Below are 12564 nucleotides of genomic sequence, written 5' to 3' on the forward strand. Positions count from 1 at the left end.
GGGACCCGGAAGTGGTTGCCGGGTATCTCTCCATGCGCCGGCTCCTGGCAACTACCGAGAGGGTGCGAGCGAGTTCGGAGCCTCCGGCCCGGGCGCAGCTGGGAGCAGCCCCCGCCCGCCACGATGCTGAGGGGGGCAGAGGACGGGCAGGTCACCGCAGTCACCAGAGCCCTGTCCGCGGGTAGGTGCCTTCCCTGCCCCGCTCCCCACGGGCACCGCCCCCGCCGCTGCCCCGGCCTCCCCCCGCCCCGGACCTGCCGGAAGGAGCGGGGGGCCCCCGCCTCGCGTCATCTTCCGCGTTCCCGGCCAGCGGCGCAGCGCCGGGTCCCGCCGCCGGGGGGCTCGGGCCGGGGAGTGACCGTGCGGCACCGCTCCGGCTTTCCCTGGCAGCTCCCTGCCCACGCCCGCCGGCTCCACGCCTGCGGCTCCGGGGGACCCTGTGTGTGACTGAGCCGCTGCTTGGGTTACGCCCCGCGCCCAGCAGCTGTACCCGGAGCGCCCACAGCTCCGCTTGTCCGAGCCACGGTATCCGTACCTCCGCGAAATGTAGAAATCCTTGGGACAGGACTGTGTCCGTGTACAGCGCCAAGCACAGTCCAGCACTCAGATGCCCCGGGTGCCAGCCAGACACATGCCCCGTCCTCCAACACACACAGACTCCTCCATCCTGAGATATGCTACCACCTGCGGCCACCATCCTGCAGACACTTAGGCATGCGCTTCACTTTATTGCCTTTGACTTCATGTAAACAATTGTAGGATCCTTAAGGGGCAAGGGTGATTTTTAGGGTTCTTACAACTGTAACAAACTTGCAGCAAGCATAGGGTTCTGTTTTTGGAAAAGTCCTATTAGACTGACTGTGCTAGATTTTAAGCAATGATTGTCCAAGCCACTCCTTTAACGGGAAGCAGGACACTGCTAAACTTAAATATGTGCTGTCAGTGCCAAACCATTGGTATTTTTAGGGAATTAATGAATAAGTAGTGAAATACTGTACATAGAACATCTAATACAGTATTTTAAGATAGTCAAAAGCGAGTATTTAAACTGGTAGTTTAATTTGGGCATGCTGCACAGTAAGCAGCCCTCCCATTTCTCATAGCTATTGCTTTTATGGGATGAGGAATGCTTTTGTTTGCTGGCTGACTTTAGGACATGATCCTGCAAACAGTTACACACATTTAACTTTACTTCTGCAAGTAATCCCACTGAAATCCAAAACTAAGCACATGTTTAAGTATTTTCTGGATCAGAGCCTTTATCTGTTTAATTCTGAGCAATTTAATGTCTAAAAGAAAGAAGAGGATTTAAAAGTCACTATTATATAGTTGAGGCTTAAAATGAAGATTTTGAAAAGCTATGTTATATACATAGAAAAGCATTTAGCTCATGAAGTGCCCTATTTTATTTGGTTTTGTTGTATTTGAACATTACCCTTTAGTGGTTTTAATGCAAATACTGCATTATTATGACAGTGAGGGCCAGAGTGTGAAGTTAACCAATCTGATTTCATTGTCACAAGGGAGTTATGTGTAAAGAGTTAACAACATAAATGATAAGAGTTAATCTAAACTTCAGTATTTTACTACTAGCAAACCCCCCCCCTTCATGAAAAAGGAAAGAATGTTGTTTAAAAATAGACATGTCCTTTTAATTTGATGACATTTCAACATTTGAAAACACAATAACGTACTTGGCATAAACAAAGTAGTGGACTATTTTGCAAGTTGATACAACCTTTGATACAAGTTTTATTAAATGTAAATTAAAATGTCTCCTGGCTGTGGTACCTGATTAGACATTTGGTGAAATAATTCTGGATTCAGGATGGAAAGAAAATTCTAAACCAGAATGAAGCTAAGTTTCTCTTACACTTTTGTTTACAGCTTCTGTGCTCTGTCAAGTTGAACCTGTGGGAAGATGGTTTGAAGCATTTATTAAGAGGCGAAACATAAATGTTTCTGCCTCTTTCCAGGAACTGGAGGATGAGAAAGAGCTCTCTGAAGAGTCAGGGGATGAAGAATTGCAGCTTGAGGAATTTCCTATGTTAAAAACACTTGATCCAAAGGACTGGAAGGTATACAACTAACGGGAACATTGAGTTAGTTCTTTTGCTAGAAGCATCACCACAAATTTATCTAAATACTTGTTCCTTTTCCTTTTCTCATCTGGATTTTCCAAGTTCTTTAGCCTTATAGCTTCCTTTTTGTATTCCACAGGTAGTCAGGTGACTCAGGCCTGGGAACTTACATCAGCATAGCTATGTCTCCCAGAGGCGTGAATAATCCAAACCACTAAGAGATGTAACTATGCTGACCTAACCACTAGTTTAGACAGTGCTGGGTTGACGGAAGAATTATTCCATTGACCTACTTGCCACCTCTCAGGGAGGTGGATTACCTGCACTGACAGGAGAACCCCTCCTGTCGGTGTAGGTAGTGACTACACTGACGTACTACAGCAATGCAAATGCAACAGTTTAAGTGTAAACATAACCTAAATGAGGACAGTTTTACAAAGTGTCAGTAACTTACCTATTAAATAGACTGAGGCCTGGTTCATACTACATTATTAGGTTGGCTTAACTAGATCGCTCACGGCTGTAAAAACTTTCAAGCCCTGCGCAATGTAAATATACTGACCTAAGCCCCAGTGTAGACACTCCTAAGTCAAATGAAGACTTCTTCCATCAACCTAGCAACCACTTCTCAGAAAGGTGGCTATACTTCAGTGACAGAAGAACCTCTTCTGTCGCTGTAGTCACTATACTACCATGACGCAACTGTGCTGCTGTAGCATTTCTAATGTAGACACACCCTAATAAATGCACATCAGAAGGAGCTCTTAGCCTTGACGCTCTATTTCCTGCTTAACTGGGTGTGCAATTAGTGAACTGATTGGCTTGAGATCCAGTCCTAAACCCACTAAAATCAAGTGGCACTCAGTAAGAAAATGTCGTTTTTCTTCTTCTGGGGAATCCAGGCACCTTTTCAACATAACATTTCTTGACAAATTGAGGTACGCACTCATCTGTGTTTTGTAAAATCCTATAGCTATATGAATTTGTGTTAAGCTGGATGCATTTTTATAACAATGGCTTATTTTGTAACTACTCAATTTGTAGTTAGAAATTGCTATAGTCTGTGGGAGAATTGTTCAAATTGCCTTTTTCTAATATTTACACACAGAGAGGAGATTGCTGCCTCTCTCTGCTCCTCACGAAAGAAGCTATGGAAAGAAACCTTTCAAATAATTATATTGGTCTGCATATGTGGTCTTGCTTTTAAAATCCATAAGAGAATTCTACTAGATTACAGGTAGCTATGGTTATTAATGTTTATATTTCTTTATCAGAATCAGGATCACTATGCAGTTCTTGGACTAGGACACACAAGATACAGGGCCGCTCAGAAACAAATCAAAGCAGCCCGTAAGTAATTGCATTTCTTATTAGTCATGTTAGAACAGAGTTTTTTATCTTGTGTATACAATTCCATATTGTAAATACAAATATGTACACTTTAAGGACCAAGAGTATATTCATTTCACTTCAGAGTGCTCACTGTAAAGCTGAATTTGTTTCACTTACCGACTTTTTCATTCATCTCAGACATCTAAAACCTGCAGGTCTGAAAGTTTAGTGAATTCCAAACACCTCAGACAGAAATCTTCAGACTCTCAGCTTTCTGATCTAGCCTTGCTTTTCAGAGACAACCTTGACAATATAATCCAACTCACTCTGCAGACTCAAAAAGACATAATCAGCCTAGCTGAGAGAATAGCACTTAGAGAAACAAGATCTGGTCCACTTCAGCTGAATGGGGGGGAGGATCTTACCTTTGAAGCCTATTTATGAGTACCTACATTGTAACACTGGTTAACTGTTTGTTTAATTACTGAATGTTATCAGAAAAATCTAGTTACTGCTCTTATTATTCCAGTCGTTTAAATTAATGTCACATAGGAATAAGGCTGTAACTACTGAAGTAGCATGTAATCAAAAGTTCTGTTACATATTATTTGATTTTGTGATAATTTAGATTATTGAGAAGTTTGCTTTTCCCTGATTTGAACATAAAAGGGGTGTTTACTGTGTTGTCAGCTCAAAAAGTGTTTGGTTCCTGAGGTCTGGGTCTCAGGGATAGAGCAATGTAGTTAACAACCTTTAAATTCTCATATGCTAAACTGATGTTACAGTCTTCTTAATATTACAGTTAATTAAGCAATAAGACAAGCAGTTACGCTGCTTAGTGACATGACACAAACATATCATAAGGCATGAAGTGTGATTAATCTGTACAAGTCCATGTTCTGGGATGTTTTATGGCATTTATACATTTAGCAATTTAAAAAGCAGTATCTGTCATACTCTAAAATTGTAATTAGTGCTTTAAAGTAATATAGTAAAGAGAGAACTTTGCAGGACAAATTGTAAAATATTTAGCTGAACAGTATTTAAAACTGTTATGATAACTAGTTAATGACCTTTGTGAAATAAATTGATGGATTTAGGGGTAGATCCTGCAAACACTTATGCATGTGAATAAACTCATTGTCTCATGTGGGTTAAGACAATTTACTCCTGAACAGGGCCAGCTCTAGGATTTTTGCTGCCCCAAGCAAAAAATTTTTTGGCCGCCCCCGGTTTTTTTTCGTGCCCCCCCTCCCCCCCATGCCCCCGGCTCCGCCCCTTCCCAACCCCTTCCCCAAATCCCCGCCTCCTCCCCCAGGCGTGCCGCATTTTCCCCCCCAATTGCTTCCTGCGGCTCTCCCCCACAACCTGCCGTCCTAGCTCACCTCCGCTCTGCCTGCTCCCCTGAACGCGCCACCACTCCACTTCTCCACCATCCCTCTCAGGCGAGGGAGAGGCGGCGCGTTCAGGGGAGCAGGCGGAGTGGAGGTGAGCGAGGGTGGGGGGAAGCGCAAGAAGTGACGGGGGCGGGTAGAGGAACCGCTCCCCGTCCCAGCTCACCACCACCGCCGCCTTCCCTGAGCGCGCCGCCACTCGGCTTCTCCTTCCTCCCTCCCTGCCAGGCTTGCTGCGCGAAAGAGCTGTTTCGCATGTGGCAAGCCTGGGAGGGAGGGAAGAGAAGCCAAGTGGCGGCGGTGCACTGAGGGGAGCAGGTGGAGCGGAGGCAAGCTGGGGCAGCGGGGGCACATTTCTAGCGGGGGCACATTTCTAGGGGGCTCCGGAATGCCGCCCCTAGAAATGTGCCGCCCCAAGCACCTGCTTGATTCGCTGGTGCCCTGAGCCAGCCCTACTCATGAGTGTAAATGTTAGTTATGTTCGCAGTGGTTATGTTCACATTACGTGAACCACCATCCCAATTAACGCTAATTACCATTAGCTGTTTTGACAGAAAGGCCAAGGACTAAATAGTCCAAGGAGCCTGCAATACCCTCTCCTCAGAGGTGGTCCTATCAAAACAGAGTTAGGGCATATTGGATTGAAAATGAGAGAGCTTTCACTCTTGAGTCATGCACTGTTCCTGTTCTGTGAATTAGAGGCTTTAATCTGGTTCCTTTCACAAGCCGTAGATTTATGTAATCACTCCAGTACTGCTTCATATATCTGATAAATGGGGTAAAATGCATTTCCTGGGCTGGTTCCAGTACAACTTTGAATGCTGCAGAGTTCTACCACTGAAGGGAGGCTGCAGCTAGAGCTTGTAGCAGAGCTGTTAAAGTAACTAAATACGGTTTCCTCCTGGAAGTCTCCACTACAGTCCTTTGGTCTTCAACTTCAGTAAATATTTCGTATGTGAAAGACACAACTTAGAATTTAGTGCTCTCTCAGTTTAGGCCTTGATCCTGAAAAGGCTGGCACACATGCTCAACTTCATGCACTGTGAATAAAATTAAGCATATACCTAAGTCTTTTCAGGATCGTGGCCTTAGTTATTTTCCTTAAAAACTGAATCTGTAAAGTTCTGCAATGAGACTCCTATTAAGGGGCACCGTTGGTTTAAAAGTCACATTCTGTCTAAATTATTTTTACCTACTCTAGTTACAAATAAAACCTAATATTGTAAATTAAAGAATTTTTGTATTTATTTTAGCAGTTTTTGATTTTTTTGCATTTGACAGCACTTTGTACAAAGTTTGTTTTATAGTTTTTCCTCTGTAGTCAGTAAGAGCCCAGTCCTGCAAGTTATTCCATGCAGACCCCTGTGCCCCTGCAGTACTCATTGCAGGTTTAGGGCTGCAATCATTTGGAAGATGCCAGGGGTTTGGAATGTTAGAAGTCCCAGAGAAAGTGGTGCTGGTTCCAATTGATTGGAAAGAGAGAGGTAAAGATAGTCTGTAGTTATTATTATTTTGTGTCCTGGCATAGGATGGATACTAAACATTTTTTAACTAACACTAAATTCTAATTTTCAGTGATATTATTATATTCAGGAGGGTCTATTTTCTCATTTTGGTTTCCTTTCTGATACTTAAAAAAAAAATCTGAATAAAGAAATGCAGATCGTGACTACGGTGCTGTTTTGTTTATTTTCCTAATTACAAAGTGAAACGTAGGTGGTGTAACGTGTCTGAACTCAACTTATTTGTTGCTAGATAAAGCCATGGTTTTGAAACATCATCCAGACAAGCGAAAAGCTGCAGGGGAGCAGATAGGTGAAGGTGACAATGACTATTTTACCTGTATAACTAAAGGTAAGAGAGTTGGAGGAAAATGTAACAGTGCTCGTTTAATCTGATGTGAAGTATTTTTACAGTGCTTTAACTGTAGTTCTTCCTCTTTGCACAGTTTGATCGTTAGCTGTAAAACCAGAAAAAATGTAGTTTACCATTTTATCAAGTTGTTTCAAGAAGTAGAATCAAATTAAAATAGCTTTCCTTCTGTTGGAAACAATTCTAGAATAGCTCCTCTTATTTCACAGCTGACCTACAGAGCATCAATTTCCCATTTCATGCGAAGTGATAGGAGAAGGCAGTTAAAGTAGATTCTTATAGCAGTATATACTAACATGAACCAATAAAAGTAGGCATGAATCTCCTAAAATAAACTGGCATACTACTATGCAAGGTAATAGACCAATTTAAAGGGGAGAAGTCACTAGCAGTACTAGGACCTGACTTCTCGTGCATCTGCTCTGCCAGCTGAGCTAAAGAAGCCGATACCCTAGCTCAAGTCAGCAGACACTGTTATCTATTACCCATAGTTGTCAAGCAAAGCAAGGTCTTGTACTCAATTCAATAGTATTTCTGTGTCTATAACATGATAGATAACTTTGGAATACGGCATCTGATCAATTCAAAACTTCCAGGGAATAGTCTAGGCATTAATAGGCATAACCTTGTCAAGCTGGTCAGGAGTTTTTCAGCAAAATGTTTTTAGTCAAAAAATGCCAATTCACTAAATCTGAAACTCTTCACGGGAAAGAATCAGTCCTGACAAATTTCTGTACTTGAAAATTTTGAAAAAAGTTTTGAAATGTCATGAACATCCCATTTTGAAAACAAAAAATCTTGTTTTTCTGGTTCAAAATAACTTTCATTTTGAAATTTAAGTTAATTACAGTACAAACTTCTGTTAAATGTCAAAATTCAAATGAAACTTTAAGAATTACCTAACAAAATGTTTTGACCTCAAGTGATTTTTTTTTTTTTGATTGTGAAAACTTATTGAAGTTTTGATTTCTCATCCCAGTTTGAGATGGGGAAAAATTTCTGACATCTCAGAATTTTTTGTGGGATAGGAACATTGTTTCCCATGCAGCAATATGACTCTACTGATTTTGGTGCAAAATGGAATACTGGAAAAGCCTGATTCAGGGGGAAACTACAGTCCCAGACAGCGTGGTGCTGCTGTATGGGGAGATTGTCCATATCTTGCAGTCTAGTAGAAATAACAAGGCCTAAGAGGGAGGGTTTGTAGAGCAGAAGCAGGACCAAAGGGTGGGGCGGGGAGCAGAGGCCACAGGGATAGGGCAGTGTCTGTGGGAGAAGTGGGGACCTGTGGGGAAGGGGGAAATGAAGAAGGGACCTGGGGGTGAGTGGTGGTGGTGGTGGGGTGACAAAGCAGGGAGCCAAAGGGAATAGGAGTGGGGGTAGATGGTGATGAGGGAAGCAGGGACGTGGAGCAGGGGAGCTGGGCTGATGGGTGTGGAAGCTGGGAGAAGAGTGGACAGAGGAGGGGGGGCACACAGACTCTGACAGGAGGGAATACAATGTAGGCTGCAGGGATGAGGGAAATGGTTGGGGGGGAACAAGAGGGAGACACATGGCCCCAGGCATAAGGAAGTGGTGGGGCAGTTGCGGGTAGTCCCTAAAATGGAGGGGGATGAGAGGGTGGCATGTAGGAAGGCTGTGGGGTAGAATGGAGGGATGCTCCAAGCCCCTGTCTACATAAGCTGCAAAATGAATGACCCCCTAGATTTTAATGGCCATGTTAGAATGCTGCTTTATGCTCCATTTTGAAGTCTCAGTGACACACTTGCAGCAGAAGACATAAGTACTCCGGTCAATAGCTCTTGTTATTGCCTCTGATCCTGTAATCAGAATCACACAGGCAATTCCTAGGGAAGTCCATGGGGCACCACACAGGCACAAGGGCCTGTCTACATGGATGTGGTTGCAGAATTGAGGCCTAACGGAGATTCACCTGAACTCCCAGTGCACTGGACTGAGTTTATCATTACACAGTTCGTTTAACATATAATTAGTTTTGCCATTTATAGCTGTACTTTAAGGGTTCAATTTGTTGGCTATTTTTTATAAGCTTTTTCCTCCTTTTCAGTGTTTTGTTATTCACCATTTGCAGGAGCTGACAGCAAAGTTCTTGCAATCACAACAACAAAAATGTTAGAAGCACAGAGGTCTAAAGTATGGTGATTTTTTTGTTGTTAAATGTTCAGAATTTTATCTATAACATTTCCTCCAAGAAGCTCCTGTATGTACCTTCATCTCCAACCTGGTGTTTTATGGCCTTTAACCTTTTTTCTCCAGCTTATGAAATTTTGTCTGATCCTGTGAAGAGACGAGCATTTAACAGCATAGATCCTACTTTTGATAACTCTGTACCTTCTAAAAGTGAAGCAAAGGAAAATTTCTTTGAAGTGTTTTCACCAGTTTTTGAAAGGAATGCCAGGTGAGCTATGTCACAGTCATTCAGGCTCCCATCACCATTGCATGGGAATTGGCCATTTGCAGTTCCATATGGCATTATGTTTGTAACTAGTGGGTTCTTTCCCCAAGATTTTAAGTGTGGCTAGGAAGCATAACAATTTAGCAAGAGTTTATTATAATTATGTCTCAGGATAACGGCTCCTGTATTCCTCCTCCGTGGTTTCCTCAAGGGAACCAACTTAAGGTTTCCATCTCCCAGCCGTCACTTCTCGGGTGGAGACCCCCGTCTCTCTCCCTCTTGACCAGGGTTTTAAGGCTGAACAGTTCCCTGCCTTACACTGATATCCCCAGCAAACCAGTCTGCTTGAAAGCCAGCACCTGTGCTTTTCTTTTCTCTTCTTTCTGAGGGCTATGAACAGTGTATTATTGCCAGCAGTGACAAGATACCATAGAGCTCTTTCTAAGTAAGCACATTTATTGTTATGGTAAAAGCATTACAGAGAAAGTATATAAAAAATAATAAACAGATTTAAATACAGACTAAACAAAGCAAGAGTCACCCATCGGTCTTATGGGGCCCTCATAGGCCAAAGTCTTTCCAACACTTCCACAAAGGTTGGGGCCTCTTTTGGGTATAAGGTATTGTCTGTTTGGATCAGAAAGAAGGCCCTGAGTCAGTATAAACACAGCCTTTTTCTATCAAAAGTCCTTTCTTTGTTTGTTGGTCTCTGGAAAACTTAATTTGAACCAGTATATGCAATTCTACCAGGGGGTTGTATCTATCTTGAAGTGTTTACAACCTGAGTGATTTGCCTTAATCAGCCCCCACTGTTTTTGGTTCCTGGAGGAGTTGTGGTAAGCCTCCCTCCTGAAATTGTGTATAATCCCTGGCCCATAGTGATACATAAATTTAATACACTGTGGTCCCCAAATATATTGCATGAGATTGCAATTAGGGCTGTTGATCAATCGCAGTTAACTCCCACAATTAATTAAAAAAATTAATTTTGATTAATTGCATTGTTAAGCAATAGAATACCAAGTGAAATTTATTAAATATTTTTGGATGTTTTTCTACATTTTCAAATATATCGATTTCAGTTACAGCACAGAATACAAAGTATGCAGTGCTCACTTTATTTTTTATAACAAATATTTGCATTGTAAAATTGATAAATGAAATAGTATTTTTCAATTCACCTCATTCAAGTACTGTAGTGCAATCTCTTTATCATGAAAGTGCAACTTACAAATGTAGGGTTTTCTGTTACATAACTGCACTCAAAAACAAAACCATGTAAAACTTCAGAGCCTACAAGACCATTCAGTCCTCCTTTTTGTTCAGTCAATCGCTAAGAGAAACAACTTTGTTTACATTTACAGGAGATAATGCTGCTTGCTTCTTAATTACAGTGTCACCTAAAAGTGAGAAAAGGCGTTTGCATGGCACTGTTGTAGCTGGTGTCGCACCTCCTCATTCTCTCAGCAGAGTGACACGCTTCCCTTTCGCCCAGAATTTAAGCATAGCTGGTGATTTCCTTTGTTGGCTTATTAATCAGTTGCTTCTCTCTGCAAGGTTGCTGTTGCATTGTGACACTGTCTCTATGTGTATTCCAAAAAAACCCATGTAATAGTTAACTAGCAAATAGGAACCTAGACTCAGTTTAATTCACTTGTATTCTATATGACTCAGTTTTACGGCCTTTACAACTTTCATTTTAAACAAGGTTCAGTTCATTGTTACAGATGGTCAAATAAGAAAAATGTTCCTAAACTGGGGGACATGAACTCTTCATTTGAAGATGTGGATGCATTTTATTCATTCTGGTAAGTAAGTTAACGCTTCGGTTTATAGATAAGGTACTGTCACTTTAAAAATGTAGTATAGTGGATGTTCATCCTTGGTTGAAGTCTCCTCTGGGCTGGTAGTGGTCTAAAGTGACCCAGTGGCTCTTTGATGCCTTATATGAAATGAATTGGTTTCACTCTAGTTCATAGTTAATATGTCTTCCACATAAAACCACCACACATTTGGCACCCTTGTTGGCAATCTGACCAGAATGGCCAGGGTTTGAATGAATGTGGAGACGAGGCTACCTTCCCACCCCTAGAAAATCCAGTCTGTGAATTACTACAGGCAACTCCACCCTGTGCTCTTCGAGGGAGAGCCACCCCGCTTACACACACTGGCTCTGTAATAACAATTTCAAGAAGTAATGCTGAGTCAGATTTGTAGAAAGGATTAATTAACAGCAATTTGCAACATACACCCTGTAATCTAGTTTGAGCTAAAGTTGACTGGCACTTGAAAAAAAAGTAACAAATTGCAGTACCAGTCAGTTTATACACAGTCAACTCTGTGTCTTTCCCCTAACCTGTTCCCCTGATGTGAACATCCAATGATTTCTTCTTCTGTCCTCTGTTCTAGGTGAAATAAATCTAGTACTTCATTTCTAGGTTGCTTTCATCTTTACTCTTTGTCAGTTTGTGTATGACACTTCAGCAGGGGAAGGGATGTCTCGTTGCTAAAGCAAAGACCCCAGTGTAAGGAGACCTGGCTTCTATTTCTGGCTTTGCCAAGATTCCCTGTGTGGCCTTGAACTTCCTCTCTGTAAAACAGGGATAATGATAATTGTTTGCTTACCAATTGCTTTGAGATCTTTGATTGAAAGGCACAATAGAGAGATATTACTAAGAACAAATACTCTGCTACAACTAGTGTTTTCTTCATAAAACAAAGGCTAAAACATTGACATAAGACTGGGTGGATAGGCAGTTTCTATAAATGGAAGAAGACTTAAGAAAACCACAGACGCTAGTTAACTCAGAGGGTCTCTGGCATCTAAGTAAACAGCTACAATACATTTAAACAAATTTAAAAACAATGCTTCGCAACTGGACTGACAGCTTTTATTTCTATAATATTTACAAATAGCTTTTCTTGAATTTGGCAAGTTGACAGAAGGCAACAATGTTGGTCTAACTATACTAAAACCTAGCATTAAAAATGCAGACATTTTAAAAATGGCTTTATCTTTTTATTTTATCAGAAATTGTGTCTCTCACCTGCATTGTTTTAATTTTGCATTTACTATAGGTATAATTTTGATTCTTGGAGAGAGTTTTCTTATTTAGATGAAGAAGAAAAAGAAAAAGCAGAATGGTATGTAAGTAAAAAGTCTTTGATAAGGGACTAACTGATTATTACAGCAAGACTTTTCACCTTGTAGTTAGGCTGTAAATCAGGGGAAGGAAGGAAGGAGAGTCTAGTTATTAGAGTGTGGGACTGGAAGTGAGGAGTTCTGAGTTTTATTCCAGGCTCTGCCACAGGCTTGCTGTGTGATCTTGGACAAGTCACACTCTGTGTCTCTGTTTCCTCATTGGTAAAATGGGAATAATTCTTGCCTACGTCACAGGTGTGTTTATGAAGTGCTCTGAGATCTTCTGGTGTCAAGTGTTTATTTCTTGTACATTTGTGTAACTTCAAG

The 12564-nt window shown here is 41.7% G+C and overlaps 1 protein-coding gene across 2 annotated transcripts in view; it reads left to right on the top strand.

Moving 5' to 3' along the window:
* The window catches only part of DNAJC2 (DnaJ heat shock protein family (Hsp40) member C2), a 23130-nt gene continuing 10566 nt past the window's right edge, over positions 1 to 12564 (top strand). Inside the window, exons 1-7 of one of the 2 annotated variants that reach the window (XM_073328533.2) lie at positions 1 to 181; positions 1888 to 2078; positions 3356 to 3431; positions 6563 to 6661; positions 8957 to 9098; positions 10823 to 10903; positions 12174 to 12239. In XM_073328533.2, the coding sequence (XP_073184634.2) occupies positions 124 to 181; positions 1888 to 2078; positions 3356 to 3431; positions 6563 to 6661; positions 8957 to 9098; positions 10823 to 10903; positions 12174 to 12239 (713 nt within the window). In that variant the 5' untranslated portion in view covers positions 1 to 123. The remainder of the gene's footprint in view (positions 182 to 1887; positions 2079 to 3355; positions 3432 to 6562; positions 6662 to 8956; positions 9099 to 10822; positions 10904 to 12173; positions 12240 to 12564) is intronic. The other variant, XM_073328532.2, reaches the window with a different exon arrangement.

This window comes from Lepidochelys kempii, chromosome 1 (assembly GCF_965140285.1).
Source record: "Lepidochelys kempii isolate rLepKem1 chromosome 1, rLepKem1.hap1, whole genome shotgun sequence".
NCBI classification, from domain to species: Eukaryota; Metazoa; Chordata; order Testudines; family Cheloniidae; genus Lepidochelys; species Lepidochelys kempii.